Genomic DNA, 26899 nt, shown 5'->3' on the forward strand with positions numbered 1-26899 from the left:
GGTTCCCGCCTCCTTCTTGCCAATGACTACCAAGTCTTAAATCATTACATTGCTCATTAAACATTTCTAATTATTTTAATACTAATGTTTTTGTTGAAACAGTGATGCTTTCCCCCAGGATTCTCTGATGAAAAGAATCGCTCCAGAAAGAAAAGAAAACGTATGCAACATCATTCTTGTCATTCTTGCTAAATAAAATAAAATATATTTGTAAAATTGCACAATTGTGGTCATTTGGTTCCTGAATTTCTAAGTCCGTTGTTCTGAGCTATTTAGTGCTTTGTCAACATGCGTCGACAACAATCCATCCCTCAACATGAGCATATTTGGAGCACAGAGCACGTTATATTACTGTGATTAGACAGAACAGGAGGGAATGTGATCCTAAAGCAGCCACCTGTAAAAAAGATTTGGTCCAATCACACACTGATTCCTTGTGACAGTACACATTTTATGTCTATATCAGAGCTTAATCACAGCAGAAAAATAACAGACGACTACAACAGAGTCTGAAATTAAAGTTGGCTTTTTGAAACTACAGCTAATACACTGAAGCAGGGACCAGTTCCAGAACTGTATTCAGATCTGTATGCATTCTGCTCATTTACATCGACATATCTTTATCCTCTGAAAATGGGAAAAATAAAAATAAAATACAAATAAATGAAATTCCTTGTCCCTCCACTCTTGCATTTGGTAAAATGAAGTGGAAATTTTAATTCTGATGTAACTGGAAACAGGGAGCTATTCCAGTGGCAACAAATCCTTGTGTTACAGTTCTGTATCCCTGTGGCAGGAGAGAGAGAGAAAGGGGAGAGATGGAAAAGAGGAGGATAAATGGCTGGAAATCGATAAAGTGCTCCCAAAGCGCATGCTGCTGCCGCTACTAATGTTCCTCTCTCCCTCCCTCTCTTTCGTTCTGTCCTCGGCTCCCAGATGCTCTGCATTCTTGACATCAGAATGGAAAAATTGAATATGGCCATTCCTGTCATATCCCTCATTGCAGCTATATTCAGCCGGTGCTCTGCTGAGGATGTAAGAGAGACTCAGCACCTGAACGATAAACAATATGGAGCTCAATATGGATCTTTTTATGGACAATGGCACAATTATGCCATACACTTGTTTCTGAACAGGACTGGTGTAAATGAGAGTATCCACAATTCCAGTTAAAAAGAGAATACCTGCACAGATTTTATGCAGTTTCATACATAAAATCTGTCACACAGACATTCATCTTCATTAAAGGATTATTATCTGCTTCTGTCAGACAGAACTTCTGTCAATAATATTTGAAGATAAATGTGTTCATATTTGTTTGTCTTACATATTGAAAATTGTCACGATCACCTTTGCCACCTTATCCTAGACTGCATTTACTATAACCCATTGCCCGGACTCATCGTGCCCAATTGTTTTCACCAGTTGCTCATTTAACTCTGCCTATATATAATGCCGTGTTTTCAGTCACTCTTTGCAAAGTCTTGCATGTGTCACAACTGCAGTTCTAAGCCTTTTATCCTTGTTCTCACATGTTGTGTTTTCTGGTTCTTGATATTCTGCCTGTTTATCTGGATCACTCTGTTTACCTCAGCCTTCGTGTCCCAGTGCAACTTTGTGACAGAAAATAAATACAAATAAGATAAATACAATGCACTAAAATAAACGAATGAAAGGAATAAAATCATTAAAAACACACAAATAAATAGGAGCAGAACTGACCTGGACTGGAATTAGGAGAAAGCAAACATATGACTGTAATGGATATTGATACTTTATTTATTGTGGGGGGAGTGTGAGAGAATAACTGCAGACTGTGAGCTGAAGTGCACAGAATGATTGAGTATGCAGTTGACGCAAGAGTAATTTATCATATGAGATCAAAACCAGACATACACATTCTACAGGTAGTGGGTGGATGGGTGTCAGCCCAAGGACACCCATGGGAAGTGAAATCAAATGCCACCAGGAAGCAAAACACCCACACGAAAAAACAGGATAGATACGATGGGGTAAAAGAACAGCATTTTATGATACAGAGGAATGAGACTAGAACAGAGTAGACACTGTGAGATGGAGAGGTTCAATGAGAAATAAACAGAACAGGAAAGAAAAAAGATTCCAGAAGAGCCAAAAACAAGCTAATAATTTAGAGTCATTCATCCTTTTGGAGATTAAATCTCAACTTCCTGCCTTATGAATGAAACGTTTAAAGTGTGTGTGTGTGTGTGTGTGTGTGTGTGTGTGTGTGTGTGTGTGTGTGTGTGTGTGTGTGTGAGAGAGAGAGAGAGAGAGAGAGAGAGAGAGAGAGAGAGAGAGAGAGAGAGAGAGAGAGAGTGAGTGTCCAACACTTATCAAATACACCAGGGGTAGGCAAGTTCGGTCCAAGAGAGCCGCAGTCCAGCAGAGTTCAGCTTCAACCCTAATCAAACACACCTGAACAAGCTCATCAACGTCTTCAGGATTACTAAGGCTACAAGTAGGTAAAGGTTTTTTTCAGGGTTGGAGCTGAACTCTGCAGGACTACGGCTCTCTAGGACCGAACTTGCCTACCCCTGGAATACACGATATAGCAAAACCTCTAAAAGATGGACACTTTATTTCACGGTAATGATATATACCGTCATACCACAAAGCGACAAAGTAACATGAAATACAGCCAAGTATGGTGACCCACACTCAGAATTCGTGCTCTGCAATTAACCCATCCAAAGTGCACACACACACACACACACACACAGTGAGCAGTGGGTAGCCATTTATGCTGCGGCGCCCGGGCAGCAGTTGGGGGTTGGTGCCTTGCTCAAGGGCACCTCAGTCGTGGTATTGCTGCCCCGAGACTCAACCCATAACAAGGGATGCATCGATCCGATAATCAGGATTGGTATTGCCTCTGATCCCGGCATTTTCTGTGGATCAGATATCGGACAGGCGAGAACGATCCAAATCCGATACAGTGCTTATACTATTCTGTGTTATTGTTGAGCTCCACGAAAGGCACAAAAACATTATAAAGCACCAAAACGTTTTCGTGGACATATTTCAAGTGTTCTGAAGCTGTTCAATAGTTCAGTGTGAGGTACAGATTAATATAGAAGTCATTAAATTCAAGTTCACATAAACTCTTCTCTCTGCTGCGGCTGTCTGTCATCCTCCATTCAGTGTTCACACTGCGTGTTGCGTTCGTTAACAGTCAAAACAATGAAACGCTCTTCAAGAGCGCACAGTAAATTAAGTTTATAACTGTTCAAAGAAAAGGCTCATTAAACTAACGCACATATTTAATAGACTATGTATCAATATCTCTTCCCTTTGTACTAGTGATGTCTGGTTCACGAAGAATCGTTTTATTTAACCGGTTCTTCTTAGTGAACCGGTTGAACCAGTTCACCAAATCAGACTGAATCGTTTGAACCGGTTCGCGTCTTCAGTAAGCATTAATCCACAATTTATTTACTTTTTTAATGTGGCCAACACTCCCTCTGAGTCGAAATAAACCAATATCACAGAGTAATACATTTACTCAAACAGTACACTGACTGAACTTTTGTGATGAGAGAACTGAAGATGAACACGAGCCGAGCAGCTTGTCTGTTGTACTAACTGTTCTATGTGGACTCGGAGGGCTGTGCAGCTGCACACTGTGACTCCGTGTTGTTTCAAGCTCATCATTCTGCAAACAGGATGTGCATAAGTGCTCTGTGGCACTCTATATTGGCGCCTTCAGTATTATAATATTTTCTTCGAAATCAAAGATTATTAATAGTCTTTCTTGTTCTGTCCTATATGATATTACTGTGCTATACATTTAAAAGAAACATCTTTTAGATTTCTATATAAATGTATATACTTGTTGCGTTGAATGCGTTTTGGTCACTGTTGGTCGATATCTATCTATCAATCTATCTGTCTGTCTGTCTGTCTGTCTATCTATCTATCTAGTCTGTCTATCTATCTATCTATCTATCTATCTATCTATCTATCTATCTATCTATATGAATTTATCTATTTATCTATAAATCTACGCTATCTGAATACTACTACTACTCCTCATCTCTCTAGTCACTCTCAATGCTCTCAAGACGAGCTTTGGTAAATTCTCTCCCCAAGGTGACGAAATGCAATGCATTGTGGGGGAAAGGAGAATCGTTGCAAACCAAAAAGTTGTAAGATAGTACCTACTTTTTCATATTATATTCCGTTTTGTGATACCCAACAACATAAAATACAATGGATAACAGTTTAAATGTTTATTACCAACAAGCAAATTGCACAAATTCGTTGAAAAATTAACCCTGCAACACGGCCTTTAAGACACTATTAAACAGAAACTGTCATTTGATCAAGCTTGGATGGTTAAACTACAGGATCTTACTAAGGTACATAAAGGTACAGTATGAAGTGTAAGATGAGGTACCTATCTCACTGCCGGCTCTGGTGGAGAGGGCCGGCATGGTGACTGGCAAATCTGCTTCCTTTCAACTTCACAACGTTAACAAAAAAATCCAGCAGCGCTGTGTCTGGCCGACTCGACCCCTGTAAATCCTTGGTTATGTCATTGGCAAATCTACAAAAGATAATAAAAGACATGATATTATTAAAATATAAGAAAAAATTATAATCAAAGTAGAGGGTGGTAAAACAGGAATAAGCCCTTCAAACTGAACTAATTTGTAATATCTGTAATATCTAATGGTTCAAAGTTGGAAGATGTTAGGCAAAGGAACAGAAAAAGCAGATTGAAAGAGACAGATTGAAAGAGACATACATTAGTCCCAAACATTTCTAAAATCAATTCCAATTTCTGCTTTTTCCGTCTAGTGCCCTGTGCCTGCCCGGATCCATGCTGCAGCACCGAAAGCACCTGAAACCTTTATGTCCCCCCAAAGACCTGTAACCAGTGGCCCGAAAAAAAACAAATGAAAAACAGAGATGGAAAGAGGAAGGTGGGGGCACCATACTTGCTCTGCCTCTACATAGATCACACAGTATCAGATTTGTGGAACAAGAATCCGTATGGAGAATAAAAAATAAATAAAAAGATTTAAAAAAAACACCTTATTGCAATGAAAGTTATGCTTGAGATTCAATCATATGCTGCTATGTGATAATCGCAAAGCACACTGCTGCCACCTAGTGGTGACAGTGTGGCTAATTCTAATTTACAGCCATAAGGTAGAGCTGCGATTTGAACCAAAAAGGACACAAGAGTGGAAGATGAGCAAAGAGACTTGCTAAAGAGGTAAAGTGATTTAACGCACTTAAAAAAATACACAAACATTCATAAACCTCTCCAGATAATTGGAAAGAACACCGTAGAGATCAGAAGCTACACACATTGCAAGCCCCCACAAGATCAGAGAGAGTTCAGAGAGACAATACACAATAGCTTTAGGTCAGTTTGATACATATCCCTCTCTGTTGTCTGTTTCATTATCCTCCACTCATTATTTCCTCTGGCCTCTGCTGACCCTTCTCTGTCGAGCTCTCTGTAGTCTTATAACTGCTGCCTGAAACTGGCTCATGACAGTCGTGTTATTAAAGGCATGGCGTGTCATTGGTGTGCACATGCTGTTTTAAGAGCACACGCGCCACACTATTCCAATGTGCGCAAGTGTGTTTGTAAATTTCAGGCCAGGAAATTTACCAGGATGAGGGAACTCTCTACAACAAAGTAGGAACTGTAAACCAAATTGTTTACATCTTGCAGTTGTCCTAAAACAGTAAGTATTTTAATGTTTACAGATTGGCCCTAAACCCAAAACAGCACCCCTTTTCTGACTTACAGATTTTGTTTTTCTGTGGCCAACAACACGATGCCAAAAATGCTGTTGATTGAGCTTAATTTGAACCCAGAGCATTGATGTGTTATACACGTATGGCAAAAGAGAAATTGTAATTTTGCCTTGAAGCTACTTTTAGTACTGGCATGCAGCTGTAAGCCCATTCACCAGACCACAAGGGAAATGTCAGGACTTAGTGCATTAAAAAAAAAATCTGAGTAATTATTATAGGTAATTTACATGGGCTGTAATATATCTGAGCATCTTTGCTTCACAAAGAGTACGTGAATCACTAAATCAAGGGCACCAGGAGATCATTGAATCATCTGCAGGTCCTTTAAGGATCTTATAGATCAGTAAATCATGAGAATTACAGCATTTATGTTGTACTGAATGACCTTCTAAAGCTCTAAAGTTGACGTACTGGAAAAATGAATTATGGCAAAGAGCTACTGGAAATGTGTGTAACGTCAGTAAAATAATAAGAGCAGGTAGGGGCTAAATTCAGCGGTGCCGACTCATTGGTTGCATTTTTACTGCTGAAATGTCATCTGAATAGACATACATACAGACATACATACACACACACACACACACACACACACACACACACACACACACACACACACACACACACACATATATACACACATACATATATATATATATACACACACACACACAGACACTGTGTATATTCTGCATTTTGTGGGATGTATTTTTAGGGGACATCAATGAGTACATCTACAAAAGCATGCATCTTTAACATTGTCTTATGTTTTTCACACATAACCTTTTAACCTTTCTCACCATTTGTCTCATACTTACATTCAGTAGGTCTACTTCCATGAAGGTCATAAAGGGCTAGTAGAACTTAATCCAAAAGACAGACATACCTGTTTTATATGGAAAACTATCAAATGCTTCCTTGACTTCATACAATGAACCACTGGGGGCACAACAAATTGCCTCGTGTCACTAACGCATCATAGCTACTAAAACCTTAATAAAATGAAGTCACTTGGATAGGAGCTTATCTGTTGCTTTGTTGGGCTCAAGAGGTCGGTAGTTGGCCTTTCCAACAATGACTGTGATTTTTTTTTAGATCCATCTTGTAAATCATACATAACATGCATTTTGTATGATTCCTGTTATTTTGGTAAAATAATCAACATTTTATAGACCAAAACAAGTAGTATATAAATGGGGGGGGGGGGGGGGGTCATTATAGTGGATATTTAACTAGTTCTTTGTGGGCAAAATACATCTTTCTATTTAAAAGTAGCTGTCTTTTCTGACATGCATCTCTTTTATATATATATATATATATATATATATATATATATATATATATATATATATATATATATATATATATATATATATATATATATATATATATATATAACAGGGAAGTACAGTAAAGGCAATGTTGTGAGAACATCTAAAAGCCACAGTGTCTGCGGTCTTCTGGGTGGCTTAATTTTAGTTCTCTTTGAATTTGAAGCTAAGATAGAAGAGTGCTTTAACAAAAAAATGCAACACCAGCTTTAATGTTTCTAAATCTACTTTCGCACATTAATTCAGTGTGCACATGCTGCATGTATCAGCTCAAAACTTAACACCTGCCTACTGAAGGTGTTAGACACACACACACACACACACACCCACCCACCCACCCATGCATACACACACCCACATACCAGAACAACAAGAATAGCAAGTTCCTCCAAGTGTTTTTTTTTTGGTCATAACACAATCTGACAAAACTAAAAGAGAGGCAAGACAAAAAAAAAAAATAGGGAATCATTTTTAGCACAGCAACACCGTATATTGCACCAGGTGGCGATATAGCATAAAGCTCTATTTACAAATCATCCTCTCTAACATAAAAAAGGGACAACAGTTTAAGATAAATTAATAAACTTAAACTGAAACCTTTAAATGCCATACAAAAAGTCAACCTGATTCTAGAGAGCACCTATGAATGTGCTGTCTTGTCTCCAAACCATAAATGTTCTGCAAAGTCTAAACTAAGAAACAGTTCAATAGTTTCAGCTAGCTCAAAGTTCATTTCTACCGGGCCTTGTTGTGCACATGGTTAGATGTGCGCATGTGTGTTTGTCTTTGTGTGCCATCAAAGGTGAATGACTCATTAAGGAGATGATTGGAGGTGTTTGTGTGAGAACAACAGCTATATCCCTTAACTGAGAGTTGGGCTAAGTATTTTGTGTGACTGTCTCTTTTGGCTCTCAGAGGCTGTGTGGAGTCATTAGGAGATGAACGATTTATTTAGGGATCTTTTTGAAAAACAGCTTCCAGAGGCACTCTTCCACCCCACCACACATCAACGCTCACTCTATTCATTCATCTGCGGATGGGCACAGACACACACAGACACAAGCAGAAGGTACACCGCATGTGAATGAATGCTTGAAGTGCATACCATTGTTGAGAGAGTTAGAATAACATTTAAAGTGAAGCCGAGACCCACGTGATTGTGTACATATGACTTGGGAGAATCTGCTACTTTGGCTGATTATTTAAATCACTCTACACTGCCTCATCTGATTAATCACCACAAGCATGCCGTGTACTGATTTGAAAAAGGTAGCATGCAGGTGGAAACCAGTTGCAACAGTATACCGCTGTTAACAAGTTTTTTTGTTGTTGTTGAAAAAGTCAAAAGGTTGGGGACAGTAATTTTTTTAATCCTCAACAAGGCAACATTTATTACCAAATGTATTATTACCAAATTAAAACATTAACAAAGTTATATTACATCAACCAACGACTTAGGTTTAGTGATTTTCATCTAAACCACCATCAACAGAGCCATCTTGTTTTGTTCATGTTTGGAAGATTTCTTTGCAGAGGACACTTTTCAGGTGTTGCCATGTCCATTAGGATAAGCGACAATGAAATGCCTTTGGGCTTGTTGTTTGGGCTCGGCTCAAAGTTCCTAATTCCAGTTTATGGAGTTATTAAAGTAGGCAGGTGCAGGTCGCAATATTTGGTGTGTGGCTTATTGCCAAGATAAAGTGTTTGAATTCAAGTTTATCATGGGCTTGTTCTTAGTTGCAGTTTTTTTCCCCTAGCATGAATCTTTCTTGCAAAGAGATGTATCCGTTTTACATAATGTCAATGCGTCAAACAAGACACTGACATGGCTGCTCACTTGTGGGCTGTAACACAATCAGCAACCATAAGGCACGACGTCATTTTGATGGCAGACACACAGATGGCTGCGACATGTGTGGATGAAACACAAGGGAGTAGCAGGACAGATGGAATTAGTAGATTTCTACAGCTGTTTTGTGACCACTGTAAAACTGCCACACAAGTTTTGGACCTTTTATTTTATAATAATAATAATAATATTATATATATATATATATATATATATACACACACACAAACACTTTTTTTAATTTTATAAATATATTTATTCATCTATTTTTATGTATGCATATATACATATATATATAAATAAAAATGTTCTAACACTGCCCTGAACCTACTCTTTCCTGTGGGTGAACTGGGTACTGCTCACACTTATTGACTATTCAGAAGGAAAGTGTACATGTCATGTAATGAGTAAATGAAAGATGATATTTGTAGGTATACTCTCTTTAACCTCATGTCAATACTGTGAGCTCAACAGTTATTTCCCATACACAAGAGCAGTCAGGCTAATCCATATGCTAAGCCTCTTAGCATGAAAACAAACAATGGCAGCAGGCCGTGCGGAGTGCTTTCTCTGGATGAATGTAAGACCCTCTCAATGAGATGATCCATGAGATAAATGGAACACAGGTTTATATTTTTGTTGGACACCAAAGTTTGCCTCTACAACTCATTTTACGTTTCCCGTTACTTCTTTACAATTCCTTCTATATTGAATTGTTTTGGTGAAGCCCAGATTATCTTTAATCTATGAACAAACCATTCTCTTCAGCTCCTGGGTTTTAATAAATCGTCTAGAACAGTGGTCCTCAACCAGGTGGGCGGGACTCAGAAGTGGGCCACAGCAAAGTTCCAAGTGGTCTGTAGTAGTGGTCGACTGATATATAGCCAAGGCCGAGGCAGATATATCGGCCGATATTTGGCATTTTTTCAGTGTGTGTTCTAGGCTTTTTTATTTTGAGAAAGGCAGCACATGAGCACACAAATTGCTCACATTCTCCCTCTTGTTTACTGTCATCGTTAACAGTTCTGTATAATATGGACAGAAGTCTGTCTAATAATGAGATAGAACGGTTAAAGGAATTGATGTATACAGAAATTATTATAATGATTGCTTTTATATTATTAGTAATAGAAAGGCAAACATTATAATAATTTCTCGTTTGCCATCAGCATTACTGATGAGAGAGAGAGAGAGAGAGAGAGAGAGAGAGAGAGAGAGAGAGAGAGAGAGAGAGAGAGAGAGAGAGGAGAGGGAGAGGGAGAGGGAGAGGGAGAGGGGGAAGCATCAGTTAATTCAGAGACGTTCCCTTGAGGGTTTATGAATACGAGTTAGCGAATCTTTAGCTGTCCACTAGGGGCAATCTGACTCCCACTGCTAGTCAAACAGTGAGAGCAGAGTTGGCTTGAGCATCTGTCAGATGTGTGGTTTATTTAACTCAAGCCTGTAATCATTTTATTGAAGAGGACAGAACATCCTGTTTTCATGTCATTGTAATTTCTTAAAAATTTACTGCACTGCAATTACAAAATGCAGTTACATACAACATACATACTAATGTACTTAACCTAAATGTTTTTAATGAAAGAATCATAATCAAAATGAATTAAAGATTATGCATAATGTTTTCTCCTTAATTTATTTCATATCCACTGCATCTGTTAGATCGTTAAATAGTAGCAACAAAAGGCAATAATATACATTATATAAAATAAAATCATTATAAAAACAAAAACAACTGTAAACAGGACCTTTAGATCACTATATTAGAAAAATAATTATAATAAATACAAAAGCAGAAACTAAGTGCTAACAGGTAAAATGACTTTAACCTAAAATATTTCTTTATCGTGCTCATGCTATCACATTTTTAGAACAGAAGCAAAACCGTTATTAGAGCTGAGAGTATAACCATGATGCCGGTATAATATGCCCACTGTTAGAGAATTTATTGTTTATTTCACTGTATGTAAATAAATCTGCATAGCACAGCACTACTGATACACTACACAATAGTGATAAGGAAACATGCATGAATGAAAAAAATAAAAGAGTGGCTATGCTTGATGTTAAATGGAGTTATTAAAGACAATGATCAATGAAAAAGAAAATGCGTTGACTGACACACCTGTGAATCATGTGCAAAGAAAGCTCAGACAATATACAATCATGAATTCAGTTCTCTTTAGCTTCTAATTGTGCTTTAATGGTCAAATACACACACTATTATGTAAATATTGTGTGGATAATTCACATAAAGACAAAGGTTATATCTTAAGTGAACATAAACAGAAAACTGGATGTGTATCAGTATATTGAATTTGTGCATTCGGTCTTAAAGAGACTAGGGCTGTGACTAGGGCAAGAATCTGGCGATAGGATACGTATCACGATACAGGGGTTGCAATAAGATATATTGCGATACACTGCGATACTGTAAGCAAGGCAAATCTATTGGGATATTTCTTATTTTCAGAATAGGATAAATTTTTAAGAAAAGCTGTCATTAAGAAGACACCACCATATGCAAACCTTAGCAATTAATAAATAAATAAGAATTGTTTAACCAGAACACACTGGGATCTGCATTTGCATTAATCAGTAACATTGTTATTGAAACACTTTTTGTGCAGTATGAGTAAAGGGGGGACAATTCAAGTGCTTGCAGGATTTTTAGTTAAATGTATGTAAAAAGTATATGTATAACATCATGTATTTTATAAAAAGACTGCATATTTATTTTAGACCCTGCTTTAAAAGGTTCACAGTTTAATTTAGGCTTACAATTGTGACAAATGTCATAACATTTTGATCTGAACAAAAAATTACATCTGCTTAATATCAATGAAAAATACATTTCTTTCAGGATTCCTAAAGAAAACAAAACAATTGTAAAACAAAATAAAAACAGAGGTTGAACATTATCAGAACTTTTCAACTTGGATTTCACAGGTTTTTCAATTTGTATTTATGTTCCACGTTGAATCACCAAGACTGATCACTGAAGAATCACTGCACATAACGCCCCCAACACGAGAGAAAACTGCAGCCACTTGTTGACCCTACAGCCCGCTTTGAGTCCAACTCAAGACCGAGACCAGAGAGATTGGGCCTGAGAAATAAAGAAATCTTCAAGAGTATGTAAAATGTTTGGTGGAAACAATAAAATTGGTACCATACTCAAACACTATATAAAATATAACATGGAATGTACACTGTGTTTTATTTACTTGAAATAAGTTAAAAAAAAATATTATCAGTTAAGGGTAAAAAGGCCACATAAATCACAGAATGTTTCTTTTTTTAGAGTCTTCCTGCACACAAACTCTTTGTAGCGCTTATATGCAAACTAGGGCTGAAACGATTCCTTGAGTAACTCGAGTAACTCGATTACAAAAAATGATCGAGGCAAATTCCTCTGCCTCGAAGCCTCTTTTAATTTATTTTAAATCTCATGTCAGGTTCTTTCGCAATTATTTTTTTAATGTGACAACGCTATTACATCACCCACAAAGCGGAAGGAGACACAAGCGCCAATCGCATACTGCAAGGAGTCAGCAGTGTTTTGATTTGAGGGTGCGGGCAAACATAAAGAGAATGTCATGGCTCGTGTCCATTGCAAAGCTAGAGCTGGCATACCACAACTAGGGACCTATGATTTCCGCGATGCAGAAAACGCGGAGGGAATCGCGGAATCCAGTCATAAAAACGGAATTTACAGTTAAACGCGGAGTGGCACGGAATTTGCCAAATTTTGAATGAATTAATCATAAATAGGTCATTGCACTTACATCAAATCACGATATGGACTAATATCTGTAAATATTAAGCTGGAACAGTCTGTTTAAATATGAATCCTGCATGTTCTGCTTGTCTGTTAATGAATGGAGCAGAAGCGCGGATTCGTTTATCACACACACAGAAGCACGCGTGACGCTCAGGTGATTTTAGCATCTGCTGTCTCACTAAATAAGGATGTGAACAAATGAACAACATCTCCAGAACTGCTCTGACAGTCACTTCATGAGCATTTGACCGTTTGATTGGAGTAAAACTAGCATCACATACACAGAACTGTAAAGGTACGTCAACCCGTCACAATAAAAGTCCGGTTAAAGACTATTGTTCAGCAGAATGTACAGTCGCGGCCAAAAGTTTTGAGAATTACATAAATATTGGAAATTGGAAAAGTTGCTGCTTAAGTTTTTATAATACCAATTTGCATATACTCCAGAATGTTATGAAGAGTGATCAGATGATTTGCATAGTCCTTCTTTGCCATGAAAATTAACTTAATCCCAAAAAAACCTTTCCACTGCATTTCATTGCTGTCATTAAAGGACCTGCTGAGATCATTTCAGTAATCGTCTTATGATTGTCAAGCTGATTGGGTTAGAATGGCAGACTTGACATGTTAAAAGGAGGGTGATGCTTGAAATCATTGTTCTTCCATTGTTAACCATGGTGACCTGCAAAGAAACGCGTGCAGCCATCATTGCGTTGCATAAAAATGGCTTCACAGGCAAGGATATTGTGGCTACTAAGATTGCACCTAAATCAACAATTTATAGGATCATCAAGAACTTCAAGGAAAGAGGTTCAATTCTTGTAAAGAAGGCTTCAGGGCGTCCAAGAAAGTCCAGCAAGCGCCAGGATCATCTCCTAAAGAGGATTCAGCTGCGGGATCAGAGTGCCACCAGTGCAGAGCTTGCTCAGGAATGGCAGCAGGCAGGTGTGAGCGCATCTGCACGCACAGTGAGGCCAAGACTTTAGGAAGATGGCCTGGTGTCAAGAAGGGCAGCAAAGAAGCCACTTCTCTCCAAAAAAAAAACACCAAGGACAGATTGATCTTCTGCAGAAAGTATAGTGAATGGACTGCTGAGGACTGGGGCAAAGTCATATTCCTTGATGAAGCCCCTTTCCGATTGTTTGGGGCATCTGGAAATAGGCTTGTCCGGAGAAAAAAAGGTGAGCGCTACCATCAGTCCTGTGTCATGCCAACAGTAAAGCATCCTGACACCATTCATGTGTGGGGTTGCTTCTCATCCAAGGGAGTGGGCTCACTCACAATTCTGCCCAAAACACAGCCATGAATAAAGAATGGTACCAAAACACCCTCCAACAGCAACTTCTTCCAACAATCCAACAACAGTTTGGTGAAGAACTATGCATTTTCCAGCACGATGGAGCACCGTGCCATAAGGCAAAAGTGATAACTAAGTGGCTCGGGGACCAGAATGTTGAAATTTTGGGTCCATGGCCTGGAAACTCCCCAGATCTTAATCCCATTGAGAACTTGTGGTCAATCCTCAAGAGGCGGGTGGACAAACAAAAACCCACTAATTCTGACAAACTCCAAGAAGTGATTATGAAAGAATGGGTTGCTATCAGTCAGGATTTGGACCAGAAGTTGATTGAGAGCATGCCCAGTCGAATTGCAGAGGTCCTGAAAAAGAAGGGCCAACACTGCAAATACTGACTCTTTGCATAAATGTCATGTAATTGTCGATAAACCCTTTGAAACGTATGAAGTGCTTGTAATTATATTTCAGTACATCACAGAAACAACTGAAACAAAGATCTAAAAGCAGTTTAGCAGCAAACTTTTTGAAAACTAATATTTATGTAATTCTCAAAACTTTTGGCCACGACTGTACATAGCCTACCACTAAAAAAAAAAAATATTCAAACATTATTTTTTTTTTAAGGTTTAATCACACAACATTTCTTCCATGTTTTATTTTTAATAGTAAATCCCCTTTGTTTACCAAAAAGTTAAGTTAATTTTCAATAATTAAAAGATAAATTAAATTAATGTTTAATGTGTTTAATGTGCATCTCAGAAAATGCTTTATTTAAAACCCCAACTGAATGGCACTTAAATGCACTTAATTCATCTGTCAACATTATTGTCATTGTTCACGGTACAAGTACAGACAGAGAAACAATGTTTAATAATTAAATGTTTACTTTTCATGTATGCATTGCATTCTAAGATTTTTTTTTCTAAAAAAGGAAACTTAGTTGTTCATTTTAAGAAACCTGTGACGGTCACGGAGGGACCGCACGTTCAACATGGACGTTAATACGCACAAACACACACTGATACTGTTTGGTGATACAAGAGTTTATTGTAATTATTGATCAGAGTGAATACCTGAAATACCTGCAATACTCAGGCCACACTGTCCACTGCAGAAACAAACACAGACTACCTTCCATTGTAAAGACATTCACATTTATACTGGTGGCCAGCACCATTACCACATGTGGAGGGACAAACTCACAGAAAACACTTTACACATGTTCCCTTAAATATACAGAGTCTGAAAGAAACATATTGGCATGATGTTCTACTTAATAAATCTACTTGGATGTTATTAATTCGTTCACATTAAACAGGAAATAACAGCAACAACTCGGCCACGTTGCCCCTGAAACCCCCACGCTCAATCAATACATGGTAGATTCCCACCCCAAGCGGAACCAATAATTCCTGCCATTGTTTCTTACCAGGACTCTTTATATAAAAAAAAAAACCAGGACAAACGCTACACGGGAACAATACACATAGTTTACAGGTATTTCATTCGCTCTCTGATCAATAATTACAATAAACTATTGTATCACCAAACAGTCTCGGTGTGTGTTTGTGCGTATGTGTGCGTATTAACTTCCATGTTGAACGTGCGGTCCCTCCGTGACCGTCACAAGACCCAGGAGTCTTATTTTCTCTTGCATAATTAATATTGCACTTTAAGCAAAAACACATTTTATCCGATTACTCGATTAATCGATGGTATTTTTGGTAGAATACTCGATTACTAAAATATTCGATAGCTACAGCCCTAATGCAAACTGAATAAGAGATGATGTAACAGACGTTTTAAAAAGTTTATGTGTTAAGTTCATGAGACCTCCTGAGTCCTGCTGCCTCTGCACTAACGTTACACTAACATCTCACATCACAAGCAAATCACCAATCATTGAATGTGTCAATCATGCATCAATTTAAAGAAATATTAACATACAGTATTAATAATGAAATATTTTGATTGGGACTCGAGTGGACTCGGGAATAAGTCAGATTCCTAATATGTTTGAGTCAGAGTCAATACAGAGTTAAAATGCACACAAGTCCATGAAAAGACCAAGACCATTAAAATGTGGTCTCGAGACAAAGTTCAAGACTCGAGTACTCAACACTGACTCACATGTATCGATATTTTCTAACACCCCTAAAAGGGACAGCAGCCTTATTTACCTGCTGCTGTCTGTGTCATTATTGTTAATTAGACTACAAGTCGCGGAAGTCGGGGAAGTCACGTCCTAGTGGTTAGGGAGTTTGACTCCTAACCCTAGGGTTGTGGGTTCGACTCGGGCCGGCAATACCACGACTTAGGTGCCCTTGAGCAAGACACCGAACCTCCAACTGCTCCCCGGGTGCCGCAGCATAAATGGCTGCCCACTGCTCCGGATGCGTGTTCACGGTGTGCGTGTTCACTGCTGTGTGTGTGCACTTTGGATGGGTTAAATGCAGAGCACGAATGTGGAGTATGGGTCACCATACTTGGCTGTATGTCACTTTCACTTCAAAAGAGACAAACGTTTTAGAAGAACTTCGGCGTCTTTAATAAGAATCAGTTCATATTTGATTTGTACAGGGAAGACAACGCAGCGACTTAGTTCTCTTACGAGAGCCCTCTCGTACTGCGTCTTAGCTAAGACTCTACGGGAAAAGTCTCTTTTCACGAAATACTGAAGCAAAAAATTATCCTTAATTTTGTATTTTTGTAAAGCGCATTTGCAGCAGTACACAGCCATAGGCGAGACGGCTCGTTCGCTCATTGGCTTGTTCTGCGGCAACTGCACAGCCTATTGAGCGCGGGCTGATGCTTCGCGGGCTGATGCTTCGCGCCCTTCTTGCCACTTCCCGCCGAAACGGGTGTGGCCCAACCTATAAAAGGAGCTTGAAAAGGCTGACTCACCTGATTTTTCATCTCTTCAGCGAAGCTCACGCATCGCTGGATCACGGAGGAAGCAAGCGCCGTCTGAGAAAGCACATCAGCAGGACGGGCCATTCTGAAGCTGTTGGCATCGCCGCCTTCCACTGCCGTTCCTGCTGCGCTATCCGGCGCCTATATCCTTTCAATTCTGTTATATCCAAGCTGTTCTTTATGTGTGTGTGTGTGTTCGCCCTGCGACACACACTCGTAAAAGAGCTCGCGTCTTTAAGATGCCTTCCTGCGGCTCGTCAGAGCCCCACTCAGCGAGGGAGACCGGTACGTCATCTGTGTCTCCTGCCTGGGTGAAGATCATGCAGCGCTCGCGGACGGCGGATGCCCCCATTGCGAGCTGTTGCCATGGTGACTCTGAGGACTCGCCTGGCCTTTTTCTCTGAGCCTGCATTCTCCGCTGCGCTGAGGCGCCGTAAAAGCATCGCTTCCAGCGGATTCCGGAACCGTCTTCAGCTCAACCGAGCTCGCCGGTTCGCCATGCTTCACCGGCCCCCCCTGCATGGCTTCCCGGTGGGCAGCGCCCGCTGTTTGCCGGCGCGTCGTCCGAGGAAGTCGATCTCAGGGCCGCGTCGGGGGAAGAGGACATGCGCTCTCTGCTAGCTTCGGGCAGTGAGGGCTGGGCGAGCTCCGAGGATCTCGCGCCTTATGCTCAGAAGCCCAGCAGACGAGCTGACATCGAGAAGGAGCCGGGGCGAATGCTCGTGTTGGCCGCGATGAGTCTCGGCCGCGAGTGGTTTGCACCAGCACCCCCCCTCTCGTTCCCGGCTGGATGGTATTTCCCTTTTGGATGAGCGTACTTCTCAAAGCCCGCCTCATTTCTTCCTGAGCTTCACGAAGAGGTGGCGAAGGCTTGGAACGCTTCATATTCAGCGCGAACTCGTTCATCTGTCTCACTAGCATTCTCCACACTGATGATGCTAAAAACAGGAACTACCACTCACTTCCGCCGGTGGAACAGGCGATAGCGACGCACCTTTGTCCGCCCTCTGCTGGACTGCGGCAAAAGCGGTGTTGCCATCTAAAGCCTGCTGTGTGACGCTGCGTCGGCACTACTAACGATGGCTGCTTCATCGAAGCGCAGGTGTACGAGTTCCGCTGTGGCCGAGCTCTCACCCAAGCGCGCCGCTGTTTTCAGTTACAGGAATTGTGACTGTCTCAGCGTTTTCTGCAATGCGCTAGCCTGCACAGTTGCCCGCTTGCCTGCACACAAAAGCCGTTATCACAACAGCTTCAGCAACGCAGCTCGAGACCCCCTTTCTCGCTCTACCGGCCATCGCCCCGCGCCGCGGGGACCGCGGCAGAGGATTACGGTGAGGCCGGGAGCCCCGAAGCCATCCTAGGAAAGCCATCTATGCATGCTGCATGACGCTGCGTCGGCACTACACACGATGGCTGCTTCATCGAAGCACCGGTGTACGAGTTCCGCTGTGGCCGGGCTCTCACCTAAGCGCGCCGCTGTTTCAGTTCCAGAGATTGTAACTGTTTCAGCGTTTTTTGCAATGCGCAAGCCTGTACGGTTGCCCGCTTGCCTGCACACGAAAACCGTTATCACGGCTACCCAGATATTTCCCGAAAAAGGTGTAATTTCTGGTGTCCCGGCCACGGCCGATGGTGCTATAAATGAAGTGACGATGCCCACTGCTCAGTGCCCATCTCCACATATAAGCACAGCCCTTCACACAGGGCTCGCGCCCATAAAAGCGACTCAAGTCGATCACGCGCACTACATAGTAGACGTGCCCACTCCTCAGTGCCCACAATCACTATGTCACACGTGTCATGTGGTTTCTGTAAAAATGAAACCCGTGCACGTTCATCCGGCCATGGCTGATGGTGCTATAAATGCAGTGACGATGCCCACTCCTCAGTGCCTATCTCCACATGTAAGCACAGCCCTGCACACAGGGCTCACGCACATAAGATCGACACAGCGCGCCGCATAGTAAACGTGCCCACTCCCCAGTGCCCACATACACTAGGTCACATACGGCGCGTGGCTTCTGTAAAAATGAGGCCCGTGCACGTACGCTCTGCACAGGCAGACAGCGAGTTGAAAGTGGTAAATGTGCACATATGCAGCCCACTGTTACTCGCAGACATATCGAGTCCCACGGGACCTGCTCAGCCTTCCCCCAGTCGGTTAAGCGCCGGGACGGGGTCGAGGAGGAGCGATCTGCCCGCTGTGATCAACGCGCTCCCCGCCTCAAATGCGCAGCACACCCGAGCACCGCCGTTGCCCGGTCAACAGAGCGCGCTTCGCATCCAGCCCTTAGCCATTCATGCAGATGCATGGTCAGCACTTCCAGGGGTTTCGGATTGGGTGCTAGGCATTATAAAAGAGAGGCTACTCGCTACAGTTTTTTTTTGACGCCCTCTGCGCTGTTCAGCGCGCGTCGAAACTACGGTCAAAACAGAAGTAGCACACATACTTCGGGCCGAAATATCAAAACTGTTGAGCAAAGGGGCTGTAGAGCCTGTGTCTCAAGCTCAAAGCGAGGGGGGGGCTGTACAGCAGATACTTTCTGGTGCCCAAGAGAGACGGGGGTCTCAGGCCCATACTGGATCTAATACAGCTGATCAAGGCATTGATGAAACGCAGTTTCAAAATGCTTACGACCAGGAAACTCCTTGCGCAGATTCGCAGAGGGGACTGGTTCATGTCAATAGATCTGAGGGACGCGTATTTTCAAATACAGATAGCGTCAAACCACAGGCGATATTTGAGATTCGCCTTCGAGGGCCAGGCATACCAGTTTACAGTCCTCCGTGGCTCCTCGTACGTTTACGAGGTGCATGGATGCAGCGCTCGCTCCTCTCAGACTCAGAGGCATACGAGTGCTGAATTATTTGGACGACTGGCTGGTTCTGGCCCGATCACGAGCGGAGCTCGTGGACCACAGGGCCGTTTTACTCGATCACCTTGAGAAGCTCGGCCTCAGTGTCAATTGGGCGAAGAGTTCGCTGAACCCCAGTCAGACGATCCTGTTTCTGGGTATAGTCCTGAACTCGTGTTCCATGACGGCGCGGCTGTCACCACAGCGCGCAAAGGGCATTCAGCGCGCAGCGACTTCATTCCGCTGCGGAGCGACCGTGTCGCTCAAACACTGTCAAAAGATGCTGGGTCTCATGGCCTCAGCATCTCCGGTTCTGCGGCTGGGCCTGCTCCGCATGCGCCCCCTGCAGTTCTGGCTGAAGGCTCGGGTGCCGTGCAGAGCGTGGGCATCTGGCCGGCTGCATTTCAAGGTCGATCAGAGCTGTGTTGCGGCTCTAGCACCTTGGACAGCGAACGGCTGGTACCGATCAGGTGTAAGCCTGGGGACCTCCCCGAGTGTGAAAATGGTGTCGACGGACGCCTCCACTTCGGGATGGGGAGCGCTGCTCGAAGGCAGACCGTCCTTTGGCCTATGGTCAGAACAGGAAAAGCTCCATCATATCAACTGCTTGGAAATGCTGGCAGTGGAGAATACGCTGACGCGTTTTTGTCCCCATATCAAGGATTACCACGTACTAGTCAGTGCGGACAACATGTCTGTGGTGTCCTACACAAATCGCCTGGGCGGTCTCGGGTCCCGAAACCTGTGCAGGCTGACGGAACGCCTCCTGGTTTGGGCTCAGCGCAACGTGCGCTCGCTGAGAGCAGTGCATGTGCCTGGACTGCAGAATCTGGGTCCAGACAGGCTGTCCAGAGGCAATGTACCTACAGGCGAATGGTCTCTACACCCGCAAACAGTCCGGCTGTTGTGGCAGAGATTTGGCATGGCGGAGGTGGACCTCTTTGCGTCTCACGAAAACACTCACTGCCCCGCGTTCTTTTCCAAGAACGAAAGCGCGCTGTCACGGAGATGGCCGTGCTGCCCGCTTTATGCGTTCCCTCCCGTCTCCCTCCTTCCGCAGGTGATAGAACGGGTGAGAGAAACGAGATGTTCAATACTGCTTGTAGCACCTCTTTGGAAGAACCAACCATGGTTCCCAGATTTGATGCAGTTAGCAGATGTCGCCCCGGTACCGTTGAGGAGGGACCTCCTCTCGCAGGCCAGGGGCTCGATTTGGCACCCTCAACCGGAGTTGTGGTCCCTCCATGTGTGGGCGCTCAACGGTTACCCGCTGATCTCGCAGTGGGAGTGCTAAATACCATCACTCAGGCTAGAGCTCCGCCGACATGACGTCTGTATGCCTCGAAGTGGTCTGTGTTCTCCAGCTGGTGCACAGCTTGAGGTTATTCACCCTTTAGTTGTGAGGTGACGGAGGTCCTCTCCTTCCTACAGGAGATGTTGGATAAGGGCAGAGCCCCATCCACGCTCAAAGTTTATGTGGCGGCCTTCGCGGCGTTTTCTGAAACGGCGTCCGGTCAGTCAATAGGAAGGAATGATTTAGTCATCCGGTTCCTCAGAGGAGCTAGGAGGCTGAATCCTCCCAGACCTCCGTCAGTCCCTATGTGGGACCTCATGGCGGTTTTTGGAGGCCTTGAAGGGTCCCCCTTTTGAGCCTATCCAATCGGTTAGCCTTCAGCATCTGTCGTTCAAGACAGTGTTCTTGTTGGCTCTCGCTTCTGTGAAGCGTGTGGGTGATTTGCACGCGCTCTCGGTGAGCCAGTCGTGCTTGGAGTTTGGGCCCAATGACTCAAGGGTCATACTCAAACCTAGGCACGGTTATGTGCCGAAATCCCTCAACACACCGTTTCGGGCTCAGGTTATTGCCCTGTCTGCCCTGCCGGTGTCAGGGGAGGATGGAGACTCGAGTCTTCTTTGCCCTGTCAGGGTTTTAAGAGCTTATGTGTCTCGCTCTGCTGCCTTTTGGCAGACGGAGCAGCTGTTTGTCTCGTTCGGTGAACGTTCCAAGGGAATGGCTGTTTCGAGACAGACTCTATCCAGATGGATACTTGACGCCATAGCGTTAGCTTACGCTTCCAGGGGCCTTCAGTGCCCGTTGGGCGTCAGAGCACACTCCACAAGAGACGTCGCCTCGTCGTGGGCGTGGTCTACTGGGATCTCCTTGCAGGATATATGTATGGCGGCAGGTTGGGCCTTGCCGTCTACATTTATCAGGTTCTATAACCTGGAGGTCCCCGCCTTGCTGACAAGGCTGTTGTCGGTATAGTCGAATCAGGGCCCTGAGGGGAATTCTGAGTTCACGAGCGCTATGCGCTGCCGACTGTTATATGGGCAGTATTGCATAAGACCCGCATTGACACATTGGTCAGGCCTTGCCTTGGCTGTGTGATGTCATATTGCTGCATCTACGGATGCTGCTAGATATAGGACGGAGGGCTTTTTCCCTTTTCTGTCCTGGACTCTCTGTGAGTCCCTCAGGTGACTGTGCACTGTAAATCCTGGGCGTTGCTTCAGGTTTATTGGTGTGTGATCCCTGCGCGCACAGCGTTTTACATTGGGTTCCCGTAGCGTCTTAGCTAAGACGCAGTACGAGAGAGCTCTCGTAAGAGAACGTACTCGGTTATTAAACGTAACCTCGGTTCTCTCTAGAAGAGCGAACAAGTACTGGGTTCTCTGCCGTGCGTACGATTCACTCTGGTTCGCTTCGGCGATGAAATAAATCAGGTGAGTCAGCCTTTTCGAGCTCCTTTTATAGGTTGGGCCACAACGTTTTGGCGGGAAGTGGCAAGAAGATTATTGGTCTGATGTTGCATCAGCCTGCGCTCGATAGGCTGTGCAGTTGCCGCAGAACAAGCCAATGAGCGAACGAGCCGTCTCACCTATGGCTGTGTACTGCTGCAAATGCGCTTTACAAAAATACAAAATTAAGGATAATTCTTTGCTTCAGTATTTCGTGAAAAGAGACTTTTCCCGTAGCGTCTTAGCTAAGACACAGTACTCGTTCGCTCTTCTAGAGAGAACCGAGGTTACGTTTAGTAACCGAGTACGTTTTACACTGGATTATTCAATTTCAATGTGTATCTTTGTGTTATTGCTATTGTTTGCATTTTGTTTATTTGTTCTTATTTTAATAAAAATAAAATACAACTATATTGAGATTAATATCGTTATTGTGAAATAGTGATGCACCGAAATGAAAATTCTTGGCCGAAACCGAAAACCGAAAAAGAGAAAACCAAGGCCGAAAACCGAAACCGAAACACCGAAAGAAATTATGCCAATTATTCCATTGCATTTATTGCTATGACCATGTACTAACTTTACTAAAATTAAGACATTGCAATTGCATAAATTAATATTAAAGTTTCAAAGATAATTACAATTACATAAATTATAAAAAACATAAAAATACATAATTACAAATTATGCAATATTTATTAAGCACATTGCAACAATGCACAGTATAAAATAAAATTCAAACTAAAAATGTATCCCACTCATGTGAATATTAAATAATAATGTACAGGCCTACTGGCCTGCAGAAAGGTTTTAACCTTTAATCATCCTTTGGGGTCAAAATGACCCCAATGGATTTTTCCTTCATTTTTTAAAAGTGTTACCTTCATCGCAGGGGCATGAAACTCGGTGACATTTTCCTAAATCATCTATCTAAACATGCACAAAAAAACTGGGCTTGATTTGGTTGTTCTAAAGGTGTGTAAAAAAAAAATTTACCTTTTAAGGTCTTTGGGGTAAAAATGACCCCACATTGAAAATGAATGGGAAAATGCAAAAAATGACTTTTTAAAATTTTGTTTGTCAAAAAAATAAAACTAAATCCATTATAAATCTGAAAATTTCTACAAATAAACCAAGATCTGGTCCTAGAGCATAAATAAAAAGTAGAACGAACTTTGTATCTCATACACACACACACACACACACACACACATGTATGTGACTGCAACAGAGAGCATTTTTACAGAAATTGGCAAATAAAATTAACTAAACTGGCATAAATCAAAAAATTTTTACATTTAATTCAAGGTCTGGTCCTAGAGCATAAACCCAAAGTGGAACAAACTTTCTATCTCATACACACACACACACACACACACACACACACACACACACACAAACATACGTATGCCACTGCAACAGAGAGCATTTTTATAGAAATTGGCAAATAAAATTAACTAAACTGGCATAAATCAAAAAAATTTTACATTTAATTCAAGGTCTGGTCCTAGAGCATAAACCCAAAGTGGAACAAACTTTCTATCTCATACACACACACACACACACACACACACACACACAAACAAACATACGTATGCCACTGCAACAGAGAGCATTTTTATAGAAATTGGCAAATAAAATTAACTAAACTGGCATAAATCTAAAAAATTTTACATTTAATTCAAGGTCTGGTCCTAGAGCATAAACCCAAAGTGGAACAAACTTTCTATCTCATACACACACACACACACACACAAACATACGTATGCCACTGCAACAGACAGCATTTTTATAGAAATTGGCAAATAAAATTAACTAAACTGGCATAAATCTAAAAATTTTTACATTTAATTCAAGGTCTGGTCCTAGAGCATAAACCCAAAGTGGAACAAACTTTCTATCTCATACACACACACACACACATACACACACACACAAACATACGTATGCCACTGCAACAGAGAGCATTTTTATAGAAATTGGCAAATAAAATCAACTAAACTGGCACAAATCTGAAAAATGTCACATATGCAACATGGAACAAGCTTGTAATATATATTCTATAATATTCTGCTTGTTCTTTCACATGTTTATTAGCCATGTGATTTATAAAAAAAGTTGTTCTGTGTACCCTTCACTCCTGTTCATTACAGTTTATTGGTGCTGTTGTTTTGTATTATATTGGTTTATTTACTTTTAAAATTCATCTTGTTCTAAAATCTCTTGTTCTAAAAAAATAAATAGTTGTTGATAAATAATTTTCTGAAATAAATAGTGTGTGATTACAATCATGTCATAGTGGTGACTTGTAATGTTTTTTTCAAATGTATGTATAATAATTTGCAAAAGCAGATAATTCAAAATATATTAGAAAACAACAACAAATTCTAACTCTGACAAAACTACAGATTTTTTTATGTATTTCAAAATGTTTAAATAAATATTCACAAAATATATATCATAAAGTTGTGAGGAGAAGTTGAAGCATCAAGAAAAATGAAGTGAAAATGAATGAGTCTCTATAGCACTCTAGTGGATACATGTGGCCATTGCACTTTAATTCCTAACCCATAAGAAATAAAGTTTTTTGACTAACCTTTAGATGGCAGTATTCTATCCCTAACACATAGAGCAATGTCCAGAAACTATTTAGATTTAATTAAGATCATCATTTAAGTGATTTTTTCTTTAAAAAATCATTTTTCATGAGCCAATTTATGGCCTAGTTATGTAATTGTGCAGTAAATAGGTAAAAAACTTCAAAATTTCCACAAAAACACAGCATAAATGTATAGTTGAGAAGTAAATAAAAAAAATGATATATAGTTTTCCATATAAAAAATGTATATTTCCTTATGCAATCGCTTTTTAAAAGTTTGGGGTAAAAATGACCCCAAAGACTTTAAGTGTTGTCCTTTTTTAGGAGTGATTAAAGGTTTTAAAATGAACTGTTCTCTCATAAAAACAAAGTGCATTTAGGTCAAGTGCATTTGAAATTGTTCTCTGTAGGACTAGAAAGTGCATTACTTCTCCAGTAGGCAAGACTGTTATCACTTCTGGGGATGGGGACTTCAGACAGATAACCATCTAGCTGTTGAGCAGTTGAGCTTGTCATCTGCCTGACATTTGAGAAATATTTGAGAGAAATTATTTATGCCCTGCCCCTATTTAAATACACTGTTTTATCAAATTAAAGCAGAAATCTAGCAGAAAATCTAGCAGAAATATGGCTACAATCTGATATTATGTATGTATATGTATATATATATATGTGTGTGTGTGTGTGTGTGTGTGTGTGTGTGTGTGTGTGTATATATATATATATATATATATATATATATATATATATATATATATATATATATATATATGTATATATATATATATATATATATATATATATATATATATATGTATATATATATATATATATATATATGTATATATATATATATATATATATATGTATATATATATATATATATATATATATATATGTATATATATATATATATATATATATATATATATATATATATATATATATATATATATATATATATATATATATATAGGCTACTGTAAATAAAATGTCACATATATAGTAGCCTAAGAACTAGAACAATAGCCAATGTATTATTATTTGAGGCACTTTCTTGCAGAATTTCACTGAAAATATCAGACAACGAGGGTGAATGCCAAGAGACGAGTCTTTTTTCCGCGCTCTGATCTGTCTCCTGCGCTTGGCGCTTCTCCGTCTCCACGCGGGTTCTCCGCATCCAGCGCGGCCTGTATCATTTCTCGTGCGCGCTGCCTTATTTCCGCATCCAAGTAATGATCTTTATAACGCGGATCAAGCACATTCGCGATGAAGTGCAGAGGATCCGAAAAGATCTCAGTGAGACGTGTGCTAACAGACTCTATAAGACTGTACCTTTCTTTGTTCTCACTTCGTGGTCCATCTCAATCTCTTTGTTAGGAGACGCTTTAGTGCTGCGAATAAAGGAATAAGAAGAGAGAGAATGTTCTCACTGGTGTGAAGTGAATGTCGCGGGGAGCTCGTGGTCTGCGCTATGCAGGTGCACGTTCAGGTCGCGGTTTCTGTTTGCGTCATCATCACAACATTTCGGCCGTGTTGTTTCGGTGATAAAAGTCTTTCGGCCAAAAACCGAAAATGCTCTTTTGGGCCATTTTCGGCCGAAAATCTTCGGTGGCCGAATATTCGGTGCATCCCTATTGTGAAATACACTTTCCCATAGCAAGGAACAAGGTCATATCGCCCACCCCTAATTGTTATATTGACTCGAAAGCAAATATGAAGCCAACCAATACTTTAGGTCT

At 41.2% G+C, this 26899-nt stretch overlaps 1 protein-coding gene across 2 annotated transcripts in view; it reads right to left on the reverse strand.

The window, feature by feature from the left end:
• LOC132121477 (MAGUK p55 subfamily member 7-like) overlaps positions 1 to 26899 on the reverse strand; it is a 135521-nt gene that overhangs the window by 82547 nt on the left and 26075 nt on the right. For both annotated transcript variants that reach the window (XM_059530892.1, XM_059530893.1), the window contains exon 2: positions 4418 to 4567. In XM_059530892.1, coding sequence (XP_059386875.1) covers positions 4418 to 4454 — 37 coding nt within the window. In that variant the 5' untranslated portion in view covers positions 4455 to 4567. The remainder of the gene's footprint in view (positions 1 to 4417; positions 4568 to 26899) is intronic.

This window comes from Carassius carassius, chromosome 39 (assembly GCF_963082965.1).
Source record: "Carassius carassius chromosome 39, fCarCar2.1, whole genome shotgun sequence".
NCBI lineage: Eukaryota > Metazoa > Chordata > Actinopteri > Cypriniformes > Cyprinidae > Carassius > Carassius carassius.